This window comes from Hoplias malabaricus, chromosome 2 (assembly GCF_029633855.1).
Source record: "Hoplias malabaricus isolate fHopMal1 chromosome 2, fHopMal1.hap1, whole genome shotgun sequence".
Classification (NCBI taxonomy): Eukaryota; Metazoa; Chordata; class Actinopteri; order Characiformes; family Erythrinidae; genus Hoplias; species Hoplias malabaricus.
This window is the reverse complement of record NC_089801.1, coordinates 34,474,198-34,494,743: the sequence shown is the minus strand read 5'-3', so window position 1 is coordinate 34,494,743 and position 20,546 is coordinate 34,474,198. Positions and strand designations below refer to the sequence as shown.

The window sequence follows — 20,546 nt, the reverse complement described above, 5'->3', positions numbered from 1 at the left end:
AGGTGACTTCTCTCCTGACTGCGTGTCCTGCGTCTGCTCGGCTGTGTCAGGAATATCGCACTCTTTCTGTGACAGAGTGACCAGCACACACTGGGACTGAACACTGTCCTCCAGGGTTAGCTGAGGTGAACCACTGGTCAGACTCTGCCTCCCCCTGGTGCTGGATTTAGGCGTCTCTCCTTTTAAGAGTTTTCTCCTTTTTATTTATTTCTTTTGTTCTATTTTTTACCTTCTTTCCTTTATTTGTCTTTGTTTACATCTCCACTGTTATATTTTCTTCTTTGTTGCTTTCTTTGCCTTTATTTCCTCTTCCTTTATCTCCCCTTATTTCCTGTTCTCTGATCGTTTCTGTTCTTTCGTTCTTTCTTTCCTTCCAACTTGTTTTCTTTTTTCTCTTCATTTGTTCCTTTCTACCTACTGTGTTAATTTCATCATTTTTTCTTTTCATTTTCCTTTATTTTCTTTCTCTTTTATTCATTTATTTTCCTTTCTTTCAGCTTTCTGTATTTTTCTTGTTCTTTCTTTTTGCAGGTGTAGTTTATTAATGTTATTTCCCACACAGCAGCGTTTTCCTTGGTATTACATTAACAGACACAGAGAGACAGACGGCAGCAGTGTAAAGGAGGAGGGAAGAAGGCCACCGTTATGGCAACATTTGGTGAGTTACATATTCCTGACTGAATTATGATAAAATACAGATTCATGTTAATGATGAAGCACTGTAATAAAACCAAAGTCTCCAAAGTGGCTCGTGAAACAGAGAGTGTTTTTATTTATGATTTTATAAATTTTTTTGTACATAAACAGCCTTCAAATAAAATGAATGGTTGCACTCTTAACATATTAAAAATGTCCACTGCAGGGAAAGTGAAGTACTACACTGCTGTGTTTGGGGAGACAAAATGGGCTCATGTGGAATTTATGAAAAATCTGAGCTCAGATTACTCTCGTCTGAGGAGGGTGTCCACCGTTGGGGAGTGTGATGTCATTCTGGCTTTCTGTCCCATTGTCTCTCGAACTGGGACTGACCTTGAGGAAGCGCAGCAGAAACTTAATGACCTCTCAGGTACATAACTCCTACGATGAAGTTCAGATTCTGTATGAGGTGAATGTGATGATGAAAGATGTTCATTTCACTTTCCACAGCTGTGAAGCCTGCAGTTCTGGTGGTGCTGCATCACACATTTAATCCAGAGATAGTTGTTCCAGAGAGCAGTAGAAACATCACACGAGAGAACACACTCACAGTGGACTGTCTGTTCCATGAGGACAGAGGACTGCTGAAGTGCAGAAAGAATGAAACTGCCATAGCGCAGACCTCAGAGCACCTAAAATTACAGGTACTGTCCTCTGTAAACCTCCTGCTCGTATAAGGTCAGACAGAAACATTGAATAAAGTCAAAGACTTAACACAGACTCTCACTCCTGAGACACAGACCCAACACACTCTCATTCCAGAAACTAAAAACTCCCACTTGTTTCAGACTTACATCCCACCCCAGACTTACACGGCTCAATGCGTACTCACAGTCAACAGACTCGAGGCTGGAAAAAGGAAAAAATATAAAAAAATAAGAGAGAAAGATATATATATATATATATATATATATATATATATAAGAGAGAGAGAGAGAGTATTGCAAAGGGGTAGAAAATTTCTGATAAATTTCCAGTAAATTACCAGTAACTTTACATGGGAACTTTAGAAATATTCCAAAATGTAAACTTTCCATGGGAATTTGAGGAATTTATGGAAATGTATTGGAATTAATAGGAAATATTGGATAATTTAAAGGAACTATATCATACACTATCAATGTACCATGCTTTTATCAACACACTAATGCTAATGGGCTTCAAAATGTTTAATAAATAATTAATCAGTATTCATTTTGGTTACAGAAACCCACTGAGGCAAAAAATATAGGTAGCTAGCCTATGGTAGCCTTGGTAAACTAGTCTCTTAAATGAAATTACTCAGAAAACTTTTCTGATTTACCAGTTAGCAAGCAACTGTGAACACCTTGATTTAATAGTTGCTTAAATGTTTCAATGCTATTACTGTCAGAACATACCTTTAGGTAGTGCTTTGGTCCAAATGTGTGCTTTCAGTAGTAGTGAGTGTCAGGTTTCTAGAAATCATCTGCTGTACATGTGATGGAGGAATAAACAGGGCAGGGGGTTGTGGTCTCAATAGCCATGTGCCATGTGGCCTGGGATTGAGAAGCAGCATATTTTAAAATATTAACTGTTTTGGTATGACATCTGATTATTTTAGCCAAGATACTCAAGAATATTTTTTACCAACTATATGTAAGTTTCTCACCTTATCTTAAAATATTCCCATTAATTCCCATAATTACCAGTTAATTTGCAACAGTATAGAATACATATTCAGACACAAATGAATCAGTTTGGAAGCATTTATTATTATTATTATTATTATTTTATTTTTTTAGCATTTTTTGTCCTGTGGTATTTATTTGTGGTTTTATAGTAAAACACGTTCTTTCTTTCCAGAAACCAGCAGCAGCCTTCACACACAAGAGTAAGTCAAACACCTTCACATCATTTATAATCATCCTCTTTACCATCACTTACACCCCACCCAATTTTCCAAGTGTATTTAAACAAGTATCGTAAGAGTATTATTCCTATTCTTATTCTGAGATTATTATTAAAACCATTTGATTCTAGATTATGGCACAGTAACGTCGCAGTCTTCAGTGCCGCTGCTGGACTCCACCGAGAGGAATGGAGAAGAAACGGAGCCGTGCTGTCGACGCTGTAACTGCTGCGCCTGTTGCGCAGGCTGTTGCTCGGCTATTTGCCCCGTCTTTGGGTGTCTTTGTTGTTGTATTCGTTCCTTATTCCCTTGTTGCGTAATTCCATAACACGTCCTGCCGAGACTCGAAGACTGTTTGAGCTGCAGTTAGAGCTGGATCCTGGGTAAATAGCGAGCAAATCAGTGTTGCCAACTCTTCAGTAAGAGATTAGCTATTAGCTATCGTAATAGTAACTAGAAATTGCTCAATTGCGTCATCGCCTAATTTGCATAACAGTCAATTTGTAATTGACGCTGTAGAAGAGAGGAATAACGTCGTGGGAAAGAAAAAAGTGAGTAAAATACACCCTACAAATGAACTTCTGTTAATCATTTCTCAAAATAACTTATGCAAAAAAGGAGAAAAAAAACACATTAAGAAATAAATCTTTTGAATGAAATCATATGTACTACAATTATTGGCACCCCTGGTGTTAGTACTTTGTACAACCTCCTTTTGCCACCAAGACAGCACTTAATCTTCTCCTATAACTCTTTGCAAGATGGGAGAATAAAGAAAGGACCTTCGACCATTCCTCTTTGCACAACCTCTCTAAATCGTCCAGAGTCCTGGGTCTTCTCCTATGCACTCTCCTCTTCTGCTCACCCCATAGCTTTTCTATTGGGCTGAGGTCTGGGGATTGAGATGGCCATGAGAGAAGCTTGATTTTGTGCCTTGTAAACCAGTTTTGAGTAGATTTGGCCACATGCTTAGGGTCATTATCTTGCTGAAAGACCCAGTGATGACCCATCTTCAGCTCTCAGGCAGATGCCACCAGATTCTGATACAAAATGTCCTGATATTCCAAAGAGTTCATGATCCCATGTATCCTTATAAGGTTCCCAGGTCCTTTGGAGGAGAAACAGGCCCACAGCATCACCGATCCTCACCCAAATGTACCAGTGGGCGTGAGGTGTTTTTCTGTGTAATCATCCTTGGTGTTATGCCAGACCCATTTAGAGTGTTTGTTGCCAAAAAGCTCTATCTTGGTCAGATCTGACCAAAGCACACGGCCCCAGTTAAAATCCCAGTACGGCTCGGCAAACTCCACCAATTTACACTTATGAGTATAACTCAGAAAAGTCTCCTAAACAGCTTGTTGGTATGTAGATAGCACCTGATGGTTGTTTGGGAGACCTCATAATAATGCTACCATTTGATTCAATTCTCTTACAGTGAGCTTTGGAGAACTTTTTATTTCTCTTACCATCCTTCTCAACGTGCGCTGTGGCACGATACACTTGTGTCCTCTTTCAGGCTTGTTTGTCACAGTTCCAGATGTTTTGAATTTTTGATGATTTCTCTGACTGTAGATAAGGGCATCTGCAGGTGTGTGGCTATTTTCTTGAAGCCATTGCCTGATTTATGAAGGTCGACACACATCTGCCTTACTTGAATTGTGTGTTCTCTTTTCTTTCTCATTTTTAAGAGTGAGTAAGAGAAATAGGCCTCTGTGTAACACCATATTTATACCCCAGGGAAACAGGAAGTGATGAATTACTAATTAAAGGTTCCTAGATACTTTGATACACTATACACTACAGTGGAAATTACATAAATGGTTCAAATACATTTATTTCCAAGAAATTGTTAAGGGAGCCAATAACTGTGGAACAGGTCTTTTTATGGGAAATAATTATTTCTTAGTCAGGATTTTTTCTTTTTTTTATTTTTATTTTCACTTGGTTGCTTTTGAGTTGGAGGTTGTTTTTTCTAAATTTTGTCAGAGTGAGATTATGCTTCTGCAATAATAAAAATATTTATTTTAAAGCTTTTAACACATTTTAACTAAGGGTGCCAATAGTTTAGGAGGGCGCTGTATTTATTTATTTACACGTTGTGCTGGCTCATCGAAAGAGTGGGTCATATGGCTGAGACTGTGTGAGCCAAATGCAGTGATAGTGCCAAATTGAAGAAACATTTACATTTACCTCCCGCTCACTTCAGCTCACTTCAACTCATACGAGTGTCATTTTATAGAATAAATGCAAACACTATATCACTTTAAATCAACTGGTTTTATATTGTATATACATAATCCTACACTGTCAGTAAAAACTGTCACTGTGTTGGTACCTTTGCTGTCAATGTAGTATAATTATAATAAAATATGGTAAATTATGATTTAAGGTACAGAATATGCATCCTTGAGCATGCAAAGTGGTATCCTCAAGGATACATATTCTGTAACTTAAATTAGTGAAAATAATTGTACCTTTATTTATTATATTTGTAAGTTTTAAAGTTGTGTTGATTTCATACACCCTATTTGCAGGACTTGTATATTCTATTATTTTACACAGTTCCATAATGAATTTTTTACAAATATTCACCTCTCCATCTGGTCGCCTCTACCGTACCCTTTTCTCTGAGATTGTAGATACATTTATTGTTTGCTTCAGTTCTTAAAAATGTGTTTTCCTGCCTTTTTACCCAAAGCTGGGTTCAGTATTTTTTACCTGAAGCCACACCATCACAAAGTCATTCTGTAGACCCATCTGACCCAATAAAATATTTAATCTGCATAAAACTCACAGATATGGTCTGATTCATTTAAAGCCTAATATACATTTATAAAATCCTGTTTTCCCTTAAGGCTGGTGCAGTAGGTAGTGTCGCTGTTACATAGCTCCAGGGTCCTGGGACTGAGTCCCATTCCAGGTTACTGTGAGGTGTTTGATGTGTCCGTGTGGGTTTCCTCCGGGAGTTCAGGTTAACACACACGGTCCAAAAACACACACGGGCAGGTGGATTGGCTACTCAAAAGTGTCCGTAGGTGTGAGAGTGTGTTGCCTTGTGATTCTGGGAAGGCTCTGGACACACTGGGAGCCTGAACTGGATAAGCGGTTATAGACAATGAATGAATGTTTCCCTTAATGTGCACTGCACTGGGTTTAAAAAATATTGAAGAACATAGGTATTCTAAGAGAGCTCAGTAAAACACAGATAAACTACATTCAGAACGATGAAATATGTGCTGCACGACTCAGACAGGATTTTAAAGCTGTTCAGACAGCAGTAGCAGAGCTCTGGAGGTTTCACTGTGTTTCTGGGAGGGTACATTGCATAAAATGAAAGAGAAAGTGAAGTCTGAACACCCCACATCTTGCAACCCACTCCGCAAACTAGTAACAGGAGTCTCAGAGGTCTGTATTCTAAATTTCTAATGGAAGTGGACACAGTGCCCTGCAACAGAGAAGAACAGTGAAGGTAAGAGTACTGAACGTCAACTGAAATTAATTGTAATAAACAATAATAGAAAAGGAAATATAAATGATTTAAGTATGTTTCCTGTACAAGGTGCTCTCTCTCTCTCTCTCTCTCTCTCTCTCTCTCTCTCTCTCTCTCTCTCTCTCAGGGTTGTATGAGGTATCAAATGAGAAATGGCAGCTGCTCGCGTCTGTAAGTTAAACTCAGGTTTATTACTGATCGACTTTATTATAAACACTGTTGCTGCTGTTGCCAGATCAGAGCTGGGGAAAAACAGTCTCTCTAGAGTCTGACTGCTGAAACATCCTGTTTCTCAGGAAATGGAGAGACCTGCACATTATTTTTATTTTTCATCCTCCATCACCACCACACCTGACACACATATCAAAGACCGAAGTGTAATTCAGGGCTCTCAAGTGATCGTATCATCGCAAGACAAAGCCAGGGTTCCAGGAGAGTACATTTAGTGTAGTCCTCCAACTGTGATGAGCTGTTAAATGGTGACGTGGTAGCGGCAGTTGAAAAGGAAGGGGGAGTTGTCTACTGATGTCTCAGAAGTTGTAACTGGGGGAAATAAATGTAATAGCTAAATTGTGTAATTGGTGACTATTACATTATAGAAAATAAGAATACAATAACATTATAACATTTATATGTAATTTAAATAAATAATTACATTTAGCCCGCAACCCTGAATTGGATAAGCGAATACAAACAATGAATGAATTAATGAGTTTAATATAGCACATAATATACAATAGAATGCATAATATGCTTCAAAATAAAATAGGAGAAACAAGTAAAAGAGTAAATAACAACAGAAAAGAAAATTAATCAGAAACTTAAGTTTAAACATGAAAATATTTGAATTAAATATAGTATGGGCAGCATGGTGGCGCAGCAGGTAGTGTCGCAGTCACACAGCCCCAGGGACCTGGAGGTTGTGGGTTTATTCCCGCTCCGGGTGACTGTCTGTGAGGAGTTTGTGTGTTCTCCGTGTCCGCGTGGGTTTCCTCCAGGTGCTCCAAAAACACACGGTGGTAGGTGAATTGGCGACTCAAAAGTGTCCGTAGGTATGAGTGAATATGTGTGTCTGTGTTGCCCTGTGAAGGGCTGGCGCCCCCTCTAGGGTGTTTTCCTGCCTTGTGCTCAATAATTCCAGGTAGGCTCTGTACACACTGCGACCCTGAACTGGATAAGCGGTTACAGATAATGAATGAATGAATGGATAAATATAGTATTGTTTAAATATAAAGTATTGTGTAATAAAATAGTGTTGTGAAATATATAAGGAAATTATAGCTGAACAATAGATAAATACATAAGCCATAATTTTAAAATCAGTAAGACACATCTGAAACAGTTATTAAGAAAATTAAAACTCCAGGACAGTGCCTCCCCTGTTGAATGTCTGTGAGTAGTTCTGTGTTTTCTCTGTGTCAGCTAGGGTTTCCTCCAGGTGCTCCTTGATTGATGGCTTGCTCAGTGATTATGTGTAGGTTCCGAACTTACTGCAACCCTGAACTGGTTACGCAGTTACATAAAATTAATGAATAAACGTGATGGATTTTCACTGAAGATTTGCTGATATACGCAAGAGTTACAAGCCCTTAAAGAATACTAAGTATTATTTTATGTGAAAATGACAGCTTCAAATCATTGTACTGTTTAACTGAGCTGTAATAGTGAGAATAGAGCCTCTGCCGTTGCTACTCTGAGCGCAGCACTGCAGAAACTGCACTACTTGTCTTTAAGAATACAGTTTCCCCAATGATTTCAATGACTTACACTCTACAGCTATAAGGCAAAGCCTTATAGTGTTCCTATAGTGTTCCTTTAGATGTTTTCATATTTAATTTATGGAATGTTTACATTTTTCAATGAAAGACTCTGTGTATCTTTTCCTCTGCAGGTACGTTCAAACTAATGGGACGCCGCCCTGAAAAGGTTCCCCTCGGATCAGCAGCCATCGTCTACTGCTATCTGTCTCCAAACGTCAGTGCTGTTGCGATGGAGATCAGGTGGTTTAAAGAGACGAACTGTGTTTGTCTCTATAAAAACGGGCAGATGACGGTGGGGCGGGGCTATGAGAACAGAGTCAATCTGTTCGTTCATGAGTTGGACAGAGGAAATGTATCTTTACTGCTGAGAGAGTGCAGGGAGTGTGATATCGGACATTACCTGTGTCAGGTCAACAACAGAGAAACAACTCTGGAGTTTACAGCAAGAGTGTGGTGGCGTAAGTATTCTCTAACTCTGCACTCACAACTTCATCATTTCTCTGACACAGTGGCTTTCCTCCATTATAGATTCCGAATTAGATGCCTGAGACTAAAACCAATGGGTATTGTTGTGTACTACACCACAAAATATTAGTGATCTTCCTAATTCTGAGATCAAAGCTTAAAGAGATCTAAACTGACTGATCTGTTAGCCATCTTTTTAACATGGGCCCAACTACACTCATACTCTCTGGGTGGGTAGGGGGGCCCTCCTTCTCCCTTACATCACTCTGTATGATGTTATTATTTGATGCTGAACAGAAATCTGTTATATAACGTAATTATTTTTTTCTTTTTTCTGTCTAAAATATTAAGTAAGCAGTAGTTTAAAAAAAGTATGTGTCATTGTGTAATGCTCACTGTTGTGTTTATTGTCTCACATAGGTCCACTCCGAAGTATCTTTGGGTTCTTTAAGGTAAGCCAGTGAGTACAGACAGAATGTTACTCCATCTGAATACAATGCTCAACAGGGAGTGTCGCTATCACACTGTCCGGTAGTTGTGGTTTTGAGCCCCGGTCCGGTGACTGCCTGATGATGAGTTTGATTTGTTCTCCCTGTGGCCGGTGGGTTTCCTCCAAGTTTCCTACCATGGGCCAGAAACACACTTTGTTAGGTCGATTGGCGATTGGTCGATTGGCGACTCAGAAGTATCCCTAAGTGTCAGAGTGTGAGTGAATGTTTGAGTGTGTGTCGCCCTGCGAAGTTGCGTTCCCGCCTTGCACCCATTGATTCAGGGTAGTTTCCGGACCCTCCATGACCCTGAACTGGATGAGCAGTTACAGACCATGAACGAATGAATAAATACATTATAACCCATCATTTATTATCTATTATCTGCTAGCGCACACTGTGCCTGGTAATGTCGCTTTATTTGAGCTCAAAACACTAGAAGGAGTAAATAAGCTGTCCAGTTTTGTTCTGTTAGCTAACAGACACCCAACTACAGATGAACGGGCAAATGTTAGATTTTTCTATAGATCTCAAGCTACAGAAACTATAGGCCATGTTTTACAGTTATTTATCATTAATCTATTTTTGTTGTTGCTTAGCGTGGAATCATTCCCTATGTCAACATCGAGCAGGTGAGATCAGTGTTTCATTTATTTATTTTCTTTAAACAGTGTAGTTTTACTCTACACTGCTAAGGATTAATGATTGAACAGATATGCTCTAGAGTTAGTTGGAGTGTATAATATTTTTGGATGATCTTGGGGCATGTGTAAAAACTGTGTATACAATGTGTGTAACTATAAAAATCCTATATAAAATTAATTAAACAAACAAACAAAATACACAAATTAATCTCCAGAACTGTTGGGCAGCTGACCCTGTTTTGAACAAGCCTTCATAAAAGTTGCAACTAATTATTCAGTTTATGCTCTGGACCAAGTAGCTACATACAATGAAAGAATGAATGAATAAATGAACATAACAAATGATAAAAATACATTTCTAAACCAGTGGAGTATAAATGTAGTTGCCTTTTAAAATGAGTTTAACTGCTCCCAAAGTTTTTTTCTGAAGTGTAACTATTTTTCTTCTGACATCTTGAAGTGTGGTGGTCAGGGCACATAAACTCTCATGTTCTTGCTTTAGTGCGGACTCAAAATTTCTCTTTTATAGCAATCGTCCTTAAGCTTAGACCTGATGAACTGAACCTCAGATTTAAAGTTTAAGTATGTGAATATAAACTTTCTTTCCTTCCTTGCTATTTCATCCCTTCTAAACTCAAGCATCTTTTAAGTTGGGCGCTTCACTCTTTCTGATCGTCTCACCTCCTTTTCGACTTGAGATGATGCCTCCTGGAGCCCTACTCTGTGTACTAGAAAAACTGCATGCATTTCTGCGTTCTTCACACCTTTTGTCTTTGAGTCTTCAATCTCATTTTGTAATTTCTCCTTTAATTGTGCCTTCTACATTTTTTTAATTGACTTGAAGTCACAATATAAAAATGTTTACAATAAGTGAGCAATATGACCACCAATAAATTCTATTATTAGATTAAACACAAATTAAATGACTTACAAAAGTATATTACTTGAACTGCCAGAAATATTCAAAATAATAATAAAAACATATTATTTAAACAAATTAAAATTATAAAAACAAAAAAATGTTCACCTTAATAGATAAAGTGTAACCTGGTGTTCTATAAAGTGTTTGAATTTATTACAAACTTGATTTTGTAAAGTTAGTGCAACACTGCTTCCTTGTGGCTGATGTGGACACTACAACACCATCTTCTCATTACTGTGAGAGAATCCTTTTATATGTCCTGGATTAGGCAGATTTACGGAGCCTGGGATAGACGTCAAACTGAGCCCGAAATATGCGGCACATCTTCGACGTGGAATACGGTATTAGAGTTGTGAAGTGACGAGGCACGCTGATGAACCTCGTTGTACTCTAATGAATGGCCACGTTTTACACTATAACGGCTCCCAAAGTTTTATCTTCTGGTACAGACAAGACCACGCTATTACTGATGTTTGTCAAGCGTTTATTAAGCTTCCATTCCACTTTTACCACCGTGAAAATCGTGTGCACCTTCTGACCAGAAATTTAGGAGTTGTTACACTCCTTTAACACTGAATTGTAGCTCTTCAGGAACAAACACTTCAGTCCTCGTGTAGCTCCCGTCGATATCCCAAACACCCAATTTTCTTCCACCAACCAGATTGATCATGTGATTGATCACATGACCACATTCAATGTTAAGTTACTGGTTTGAAGAGCAGAGGGCATTGCCATTCAAAAGGAAAATCGAATATCAAAAGTGCAAAACATTATTTCAGTATAATCAATCAACAACATTAACAAACAAAAAGTCACATTTATCCGCGACAGCTACAATGAGTAAGGTTTTTATTATTATTATTATTTTCTCATTACATTAGTTTTGCTCACCATGTGGCTGGAATCTGAATGATCAAATCCTGAATTCCAGTCAGCTGTGTTCATGGAATAACGTGACTCACAGTGACACAGCACTGTTCTTCAGAGTAGTCATTCACACAGTTCTCACTCTGTGATATGGCTCCACAGTGGTGCAGAAAATGGACAGATGAGGAGAGACTGAAAATGGAGGACTCTGCTCTGTTGTCTGGTAAGTGTGAAAGTAGACCGGTTGAGTTTGAACTCAGGTTTGTTGCTTGTCCAGTGGTGTTTAAGCCTAAATGATTTTCTCTTCATCCTCAGAAAAACTGTCACTGGTGGCACCCTCAAAGTTACATTCAGTACCATTAGTGAGGAAACATAAGTGTACCATATTCTATAATAATTGTAGATATTAAAGTTTCATATGCCCCATTTAATCTCCAGGGGCCTCACTGATAAAACTCTGCGTGTATTCTGGAGTGAAAGTGTGCGTGCGCCCAAAGCCAGAAAATGGCTTGCGCAAAAAAAAAAAATAAATAAATAAATAAATAAAATAAAATAAAATAAAACCGTGCGTACGCTGTTTTCTCTTTATAAATCACATCTTTCTTCGAAACGTGCGTAGATGAACCAACCTCATGTTCCATAACGCCCAAATTTACCTATAAATGGTCAGCGGAGGACCAAAGTATAAAATAGAAACTTTGGAAATGGTAGTTCTTGTTTCAAGGGTCAAGGCGAGGTGTTGTTTGATGGCCTCAGTCCCTCATTTTTGGATAATACAAAATGGGCTAAAATGTAAATAAAAAAATCTGAATAAAATACAAAGTGAAATAAAACAAGCTAGAGTAAAACAATACTACACACAAAGTAGAATGAGATACAGCAAGCAGCGTAACTAATTAATTTTTAATGTTCAGCATTTTGGATGGCACAGTGGTGCAGCAGGTAGTGTGTCACCCTGTGAAGTATTGGTGCCCCCGCCAGGGTGTGTTCCTGCCTTGCCCAGTGATTTCAGGTCTGGATAAGCAGTTACAGACAATGAATGAATATTCAGTATTTTTAAAGTTATTTCAACTTTTTGTGATTGTTAATCTTTAATTCTTCTTTAATCTTTGTTTTTTAAACTTTGTGTTATAGCATAGTTTCAGCATGAGATGCTATATACACACGTTTCAGACCCATTTTTGTGTGTACGCACCCTTTATAAACAAGGCCCCAGGACTTATGTTCTTTTGTGTTATTTACATTATGGCAAAGAGAATGCAATGTACCTTCAGGGGACACAACTGGAATGTAACACCACTGTTGTCCATTTTAAAGGAAATTTACATTGTTTGTACCTTCAGTGACAATAATGTACTTCTACTGTACCTTTTTTCAAAGTGTTAGGACTTCTACTTCACTTTATGAAACAGCCACTGTACTGACACCTAGTGGCAGTATCAGAGTTTTGACCCTACACTTATTCTGTATTAAATCATTATAATATTTTGTTTTTAATTAGTCTGATCAACTAATGTTTAACTCTTTCAGAGTTTAAAACAGATGTTAAGAGCCTCCAAAGCCAACTTCAAGAGAAGCAAAGGTTACTGGAGATGAGTGAAGAACAGTTAAATTTCATAAAGCACGACTCGGAGAGAGCGGAGGAGGCATTTCAGAGCAAGACCTGTCAGCTGCAGATGATGGTGGTCATTGTGGAGCAGCTGAAAACGGAACTATCTGAAAAGACCAAACGGCTTGAGGAGAAAGAGGGACTTCTGAGTGAGAAAGACTCACAGCTAATGAAAAAAGAACAGCAGATGGAGGAGAAAGACAGACTCCTGGAAGAGAGAAATAAGCAGTTGGGAGAGATGGCAAACTCTAAATTTACAGTCAGGAAACAACACAGTCTGGAGCTGGAGAGTCCACCATGTGAGTGACCACTTAAGTAACCATACAAACAAGACTAAGTAAGACTAGATATTTTTGCTCCTGGGCTCCCCCTACAACTGCAGATTGTAATTCACTTTTACAGCACTATGTTGAAATCAAGAAGGGTGGGAGAGGGAGGTTGTTTTCCGACCTGCCTCCAAATGTTACATAGAGCCCTGTCCAGGAAAAGGACCTCTTGACTCATTTCAATTCAAGATATTTGGAACCTTGGTGCTCTCCAGTGAACCACCCCACTGCATTTCTACCAGTTTTAATGGGAACTAAAGAGAGATATGGCATTACAGGCTTCCTCGGTTTTAATATATCTGTTGCTGAATTCAGCACCAGAGCCTTAGGTAAATGAATAGAGATTAAAACACAGTAGTCAGATAGAAGTCAGGACAGAGGTCATGGTTTATGCAATGTGCACAGCAGGGTCAGATCAGAGCGATACATGATCATTTCAGTTAATATTTGAGTATTTTGAGCTAAGTTTTCTGAGCCATCCTGCTGAGCTTGTGAAGTGTAGCACTGGAGAAAATTAGCCAGCAGGCGTCTGGTCACTCATGAATATATAGATGGAGGCTTGCATACAATGTCTGAAAACTGTTATTCTGAGAATATTGGATTCTTGTCAGGAGAGCAGCTAGCATGGGAATTACTCTGCTGAGTAAGAAAAGTCCTGTAATACCATCAGTACTACTACGAATTTCAATAACCCATCAAACCAATTGATTCAAATGTCTCTTACTTGTTGATCTGCAGTGAGTGGAGAGTTTCCTCCAGAGTCTGGTGGTGTACCAGAGCTGAGGCTGGTTCTGCTGGGGAGGACTGGAAGTGGGAAGAGTGCAGCAGGAAACAAGCTCCTGGGTCGAGAGGAGAGGAGCAGGGCTGGAGCGTCTACAGTGAGGCAGCAGAGTGAGAGCAGACAGGGCCAGGTGGCTGGGAGACAGGTGACAGTGGTGGACACTCCTGACTATTTCAGTCCTGGACTCTCTCTGGACGAGCTGAGACAGGACGTGGGACTCTGTGTCTGTCTGTCGGCCCCAGGACCCCACGCCTTCCTCCTAGTCATACCAGTGAAGCAGACCTCAGGAGAGGAGAGAGACATGCTGCAGAAAATGGAGGAGATGTTTGGAGAGAGATGCTGGAGGAACACCATGATCCTCTTCACCGTCACTGATGAAGACCAAGAGAAGAAGATTGAAGAGTTTGTCCAGTCAGGAAACCAGGAGGTCCAGAGCCTTGTGGAGAAATGTGGGAACAGGTTTCACTGTCTCAACATTAAGGAGAGTGGAGAGGGGTCTCAGGTCTCAGAGCTGCTGGAGAAGATTGAGAAGATGGTGGAAGAAAACAGAGAGGAGTTCTACAGCAGTGAGACCTACCTGGAGACAGAAGCTCAGATTAGAGAACAAGAAATAAATATCACAATGGTAGAAGGACAGAGGAAAGCTAGGGAAGATGAAGAAATGAATGAGCTCCTGGAAAAAGTGGTGGAGGACTCTTTGAGAAAAATTGATGGAGTGATACAAGAGCATGAAGAAGAACTCACAGAACTGATCAAGGAAATTACTGAACTGGAGAGAAGGTTCAAGGAAGAAAAGAAAGGCAATCAAAAAAGGGAACTGGAACGAGACCTCAGACGAGGCCAGCAGAGGAAAATTAAGATGGAGAACATAATAAACAACTTGAAGGAAATGAGAGAGTGGCAGAAGGAGGACATTAAGATACACAGAGATGAGACGGAGGAGAGGCATGAAGAAGAATCCAAGACTGAGGCAGAGGAGAACCTGGTGGAGGTCATTCTTCCTGAAGCTGAACAAGAGAGTTTGACCACAAACTTAAACATGCAGTTAGAGTTGAGCAGGCAGATGGAGAAGAACCATAAGAAGAGCCAGAGTCTGAAGAAAGAATCAAGTGACGCTTCTAGTAAAAAGACTGCAGTGAAAAAGCAGCTACTCAGTGAATAGCCGTGAAAGTTTCTCAGTGTGGACACCTACACCATGGTACTGGACTTCATTGTAGCTGCTGTGCACTGTGAACTGAAATATAAACCAGGGTCAACATTCAGTAATAACCAATGAATGTAGAAACTGCATGTCTCCAGTCCCTTCCATTATACAGCAATGAAGACAGAATTGACCGCCATGTTGTAAATTTGCAATTCCAGACTACACAGAAGAGATTGGGGCTGAAAAACACACCCTCATTTGGGTAGACACACCCACTCCTCAGCGTTGGAAGATTTTAAAGCATGCAAACATTCTTCTCATTTGCTTTTTCTCAAACCTCTTCTTATTAGAACTCTCCTTTCCACATTAAAAGGTGCAGGAGGCAGCTGTGTTTACCACCTTTGCCTTCCAAATTGGTGGAGCAGTGACATTCTAGTGCCTATCCAATTTCCAGTCCACATCAAATGGAGCAGAAATTACTGCAGCCATGGTATACATTTTCATCCCACCTTAAACAGTGTAGCATTTAAGGCAAAACAAACTATTCTAATAGGGCAATATAATAACCTCCTTTTTATTTTTTTATTTTTTATTTTTTAAAACCATGGCCACACAAATGTTGGCCTAATTTAGGGAGGAATGGAAAGTTCTATAGGCTCCTCCAGAATGTAACTGTTTAACATTGGAAACACAGATTTAGACAAATTTGTGAACAATATTTGAGAGAAAATGTACTTTTGTGTACATAGAAAAAGTCTTAGAACTTTACAATCTCCTGGTCAGCTCCTGAAAAATGGGAGGAAAAACAAGTTGGTTGACAGTGTTGAATGATGGGTAAAAATGATTGATTTGAGTGCCAAATCCACACAAAAATGGATAAGAAAGGGTCTTATCATTAGGTGGCCAGTTTAAGAAAAAGAGGAAAGTAGAACAGAAATGTACAAAGTATAAAGATATGAAAATGTTGTTTATCTCTTTAATAATATACTTTTTTTTATAGACATATAGCTAATAAATAGATAAATAATATAATAATAATAAATAAATAAATAGTAAATGTAATGTAGGGCGGCACGGTGGTGTAGTGTCACAGTCACACAGCTCCAGGGACCTGGAGGTTGTGGGTTCGAGTCCCGCTCCGGGTGACTGTCTGTGAGGAGTTGGTGTGTTCTCTCCGTGCCCACGTGGGTTTCCTCCGGGTGCTCCGGTTTCCTCCCACAGTCCAAAAACACACGTTAGTAGGTGGATTGGTGACTCAAAAGTGTCCGTAGGTGTGTGTGAGTGAATGTGTGTGTGTGTCTGTGTTGCCCTGTGAAGGACTGGCGCTCCCTCCAGGGTGTATTCCCGCCTTGCGCCCAATGATTCCAGGTAGGCTCTGGACCCACCCTGAATTGGATAAGCGGTTACAGATAATGAATGAATGAATGAATAAATGTAATGTAATCTAATGGTCAGAAGACCGGGCTTGGTACCAGAAGGTTGCTGGTTTAATCCCTAGGACCAGCAGGAACATCCATGGCTGAAATGCCCTTGAGCAAGGCACTGAACCCCCAAACGCTCCCCACGCACCAGGGGTGGCTGCCTGCGACTTTGGGTGTGTGTTCACAGCCCAGAGTGCACTAGTGTGTGTGTGTGTGTGTGTGTTAATGGCAACAGATATGTTAAATGTGGAAGATGCATTTTCACAATATTCTTCAATGATATGTGTAGCCTTTATCAGGAATTACTTAGCCTGTATCACAACTTAAAAGAATATTATTGTTTTGGTGAGGTGACATCATAAGGGTTTCCTGTAGTTGTATTAACTACGCTGTTATTTAGTGAATATACTGCGTTATCAGTTATTTTAATAAATTTATATTGTGCAACAATAAGTGTTGTGTATCTGTTTCTGCAAGTCTTATACACTGTGTTTTACTGCAATGACAGGGGCACTTCTGAAATATTTTAGAGCTGGAGCACCCTAAAAAGTGGGTTCACCCAGGGCGTCACACAAGCTAGAACCGTCACTGTTCCAACATAGACTTTGACTGGACTGGTCAGGTTGAACTTATCTTAATATATTGGAAGTAATGGTGTGTAGCAGGCAGGATTTTTTTACCTCTTCTTTTTATTTCAACAACATACATCACATGGTGCATTTTAAAATATTATGAATGTTCGTGGATGTTCATCATGTTTAAATAAATATATAGCGTTCACAAGAAACCTATATATGACCCGAATTATATTTTATTACTTGCTGACAACTTGATAATAACATTAATTTTGAAAAAAACAAAACAAAAAAAAAAGCATAAAATCTGTGCCAGATTGCCAGTGCAGATTGCGGTTTAACCACTGTGGTGACCCCGGATGGGAGCAGCCAAAAGAAGAAGAAAAATATTCATATACATACAAAAACGCACTCACTCATGTTTAGCAGGACCCCCTCCACTAGGGGTCACCATTAACAATCAAAAACATTGTTTTTAAGGCAAAGCATAACATCAAATTTCCAACTTCTTCAGATATTCTACAGAGCCCATCATGTATTTTGACCATGCAAGACTTTCTAAAAGCTTGAAAGTATTAGGAATGATGGTGATGAAGTGGAGGCCATTAGACAGCTTTCTCACAAACCCATCCCTCCACCTCCTGCTTAACAAACTCAGAAGTCACGTCCAGAAGCTGGCACTCAGATTCATCTCCATCCTGCCAAAGAGTGGAGTCAGTGTCACAAAGATGGCTGTGGATGTACACTGGATTAATGTACAAGCTTAGTATCTTCTGGAATTCTCAACACTTTCAGGAACAAGGTACTGGGTGTGGTCCTCTCAAAGGTATGTGTATAATATTGGTCTGAGGTCTATGTTTCTACGCTTATTCTGTGCATTTCAGTGACATCCTGAATAAGTCTATCCAGATTTTAACAGTAACCTTATGCTTAATTGCTTTTATGTAGCAGTGTTGATGATGTAATTTATTTATTATACACTCTCAGAAAAAAAGTACAGTAGAGATACAATATTGTTCACTAAATATGCAAATTGTAAATGTATCTTTAAAGGTACAACAGTGTATAAAAGTCCAGTTTTGTTCCTTAAAGGTACATTACATTTTCTTCTCCAGAAGGAGAGATACATGTTTGTAATTTTTCATTATAAAACTGTGTCATATATAAAACCATAATAAAAGTTCTGGAGATAAAATGGGGCATATGAAATCAACACAATTTTAAGAGCTACAATTATAATAAAATAAGGTACAATTATGTTCCCTAGTTAAAGGTAAAGATATACACTCTTGAGGGTACCACCATATAGACAGCAAAAGGTACCACCACAGTGACAAAATTTCTGACAGTGTACTATATAACAGAAATGTAATACACAATAACATACACATAATAATAAGTGTGTGAGAGTTACTGGGCGAGTGTGTGATGCCCCATAATGGACATGCAGCCTGTGCAGTCCAAAATGAATGAATGGATGCAGTATTACTAATGTTAAATACCATAAATGTAGGGTCAGAGAATCCAGAGCTGTCCAATTGGCCTGTCTTGACAAGGAAGTGCTTTCCATTGATCTGAGACTTCAACCAGACCTAAAATACACAGAATCACAGTTACACGAGTAACATCACAGTGCGATGACTTAGTATTAACATGAAAATTATTGGTAAACACAACCTTGCCTTGAACTCAACGACAAACTTTGCATACTTTCATACTAGTACAGTGCAAGAAAATCATAAATCCTAAAACTAAGACATGTCTTAAGGGAATGTGATTGATTTCATCATGTTTCTGTATCTCACATCTGCAAACAACATCAGTTCTTCAGAATGAGGCAACTGTTTTAGTCAGTGGTTGATGTTAGTGGGTGAAGCTGCTGCTTTCTACACAAAAGACTAGAGAGCAGTTCTCATTTCAGAAACCACAGATAAGTATGCACAATGTTCAATTACCTGCTTGGGTTTGATTTCCTGAACAGGTTTAATTTTTTTCAGAGAAGACTTCATTAATTTAGTAAGTCAATACTAAACCATATTCTGCACAAGTTCCAATTGCATGGCTCTCTAGTAAAAAAAAAATACCCGGAGTTAAACTGACAGACCTGTCCAGATTTGTAACCCTCTGAAAATGTTTGGCCCACCACAAAGGAGATCAATTCAAAACTACAGCAACTGATCTCCTCAGTTCCCAAACCCTTACAGAGTGCTGTTAAAAGCATAGAGGATGCCATGCACTGGTCAAAAACAACCTTTCCTGATTTTAGATGAACCAATTTTATTTTTAAAAAACCCTTCTGTTTGAATTTCTGTTTCAACATTTGCAAAATTTGGTTTGATTTGTTACCAGTTTTCTTAGCAACTGTTTTAAAAATCATTACCTTCTGTATTTACTAATAGACCATGTTCTAGTTTTTTTGGAAATGAGTTAACACTGTATGTGTGTGTGTGTATGTTTGTGTGTGTGTGTGTGTGTCTGTTTGTGTCTGTTTGTGTATACCATGTTATCTTCTCCCACAGCAGCAAGGCTGGCTTTCCTCGTGGTGCAGAACCTCTCAGCAGTGTCACAGTCTCCATAGTCACTCCAGAACAAATAAAACTTTTCATCATGGAGAATCCACACTTCTGAAATGTGACAGTAAGCAAAGAGTGTTATCACCATAGCCACAGTATATGCAACACTTCAAAGAGTTTCTCCAGTCACTGAGCTGGAACTGACCTCTGTTTGTGCTCAGTGCACCCCGGTTAAACTCATCCACCACTTGGGTTTGTCTGAAGTGGTAATCTGTAACAAGACAAGGCTGTTTGAGAGAGCTCAAGCAGGTGAAAGACACACAGTGGATAAGTGTAGTCATTCTCTAAGTAGGACAAAGTGAACTCATCAGGTTTCCCTATCTGATGTGAGAGTACAGCCAAGGGAAAACCTCACAGTGGATCACAACGATGCAGAGGATGGCAGTCAGTAGAAAAATGATGATGGTGAGAAGCAGGCACATCATCTTTCCCCCTCCTGCAGCACTTGCAGATCCTTAGAGAAAACAAGAACTCCAGTTCAGAAAAGTAGCAAACTTGACACACCCAGGGCTAGAAATTGCTTTGAACAGATCATTGTATGACTGCAATTATTAATATTTGGTCAATGCTTAGGGAAGCGAACATGGAATGAAAATTAAAGAAAGGCACAAGCAAGAACCAGCCTGGACCTCTATATAGCCATGTTCAATTTGGGGGTTGGGTCTTGGAGACCCGTTTCTGTTCCAGCAGCAGCTAAGGTCATCTGCTGGTCAGCCCATGCAACCTCACCAACTTTACCTTACCGGACGTCGGCTGGTCAGTTCTAACTTGTCCGCGGGGTGCAGTTGTGGGATCTTGCAGACACTGATAGATGTCCTCTGTTTTTTCCTGGCCGTCTCTCCTGTCTCCATCATCGTACACATTAAAACTCCTCTGCTGCAACTCCATCGCTCAAATCAACACAGACACAATACT

The 20,546-nt window shown here is 39.3% G+C and overlaps 3 protein-coding genes across 5 annotated transcripts; 2 read left to right on the top strand and 1 right to left on the bottom strand.

The window, feature by feature from the left end:
* LOC136682445 (uncharacterized) lies at window positions 1–5,323 on the top strand. 3 transcript variants are annotated; one of them, XM_066658896.1, is made up of 6 exons: window positions 1–125; window positions 563–658; window positions 863–1,066; window positions 1,147–1,340; window positions 2,521–2,548; window positions 2,698–5,323. In XM_066658896.1, the coding sequence occupies exons 2-6, from the start codon at window positions 646–648 to the stop codon at window positions 2,892–2,894; spliced, it is 636 nt and encodes a 211-aa protein (XP_066514993.1). In that variant the 5' UTR covers window positions 1–125; window positions 563–645; the 3' UTR covers window positions 2,895–5,323. The 3 variants fall into 3 exon arrangements, with proteins under 3 accessions (XP_066514993.1, XP_066514985.1, XP_066515000.1); XM_066658888.1 differs by having other exon boundaries at window positions 37–125; window positions 532–658; XM_066658903.1 differs by having other exon boundaries at window positions 70–125; window positions 592–658.
* Window positions 5,324–6,181: 858 nt separating this feature from the next.
* LOC136682165 (uncharacterized) lies at window positions 6,182–16,889 on the top strand. The gene is made up of 7 exons (XM_066658813.1): window positions 6,182–6,227; window positions 7,948–8,274; window positions 8,702–8,733; window positions 9,369–9,401; window positions 11,365–11,425; window positions 12,733–13,110; window positions 13,876–16,889. The coding sequence occupies exons 1-7, from the start codon at window positions 6,209–6,211 to the stop codon at window positions 15,078–15,080; spliced, it is 2,055 nt and encodes a 684-aa protein (XP_066514910.1). The 5' UTR covers window positions 6,182–6,208; the 3' UTR covers window positions 15,081–16,889.
* Window positions 16,890–17,307: 418 nt separating this feature from the next.
* Window positions 17,308–20,546, bottom strand: LOC136674062 (uncharacterized). The gene is made up of 6 exons (XM_066649921.1): window positions 20,375–20,546; window positions 19,987–20,085; window positions 19,777–19,842; window positions 19,558–19,682; window positions 18,561–18,650; window positions 17,308–17,756 (listed from the first exon to the last, which is right to left on the bottom strand). Exons 1-6 carry the CDS (start codon window positions 20,517–20,519, stop codon window positions 17,664–17,666), a joined length of 618 nt encoding a protein of 205 aa, XP_066506018.1. The 5' UTR covers window positions 20,520–20,546; the 3' UTR covers window positions 17,308–17,663.

What these genes read in the sequence shown, in the direction of transcription:
- LOC136674062 (XM_066649921.1), bottom strand. Translation starts at nt 20,519, where the DNA reads ATGGAGTTGCAGCAGAGGAGTTTTAATGTGTACGATGATGGAGACAGG. An exon ending in CTGTGGGAGAAGATAACATG is followed by an intron (nt 18,651 to 19,557) that starts GTATACACAAAC and finishes TGTGTATTTTAG; the next exon opens with GTCTGGTTGAAGTCTCAGAT. An exon ending in TCTCTGACCCTACATTTATG is followed by an intron (nt 17,757 to 18,560) that starts GTATTTAACATT and finishes ACTCTTTGGCAG; the next exon opens with GATGGAGATGAATCTGAGTG.
- LOC136682165 (XM_066658813.1), top strand. An exon ending in TACAGCAAGAGTGTGGTGGC is followed by an intron (nt 8,275 to 8,701) that starts GTAAGTATTCTC and finishes TGTCTCACATAG; the next exon opens with GTCCACTCCGAAGTATCTTT. An exon ending in GGAGCTGGAGAGTCCACCAT is followed by an intron (nt 13,111 to 13,875) that starts GTGAGTGACCAC and finishes GTTGATCTGCAG; the next exon opens with TGAGTGGAGAGTTTCCTCCA.
- LOC136682445 (XM_066658896.1), top strand. An exon ending in GAAACTTAATGACCTCTCAG is followed by an intron (nt 1,067 to 1,146) that starts GTACATAACTCC and finishes CACTTTCCACAG; the next exon opens with CTGTGAAGCCTGCAGTTCTG. An exon ending in AGCAGCCTTCACACACAAGA is followed by an intron (nt 2,549 to 2,697) that starts GTAAGTCAAACA and finishes ATTTGATTCTAG; the next exon opens with ATTATGGCACAGTAACGTCG.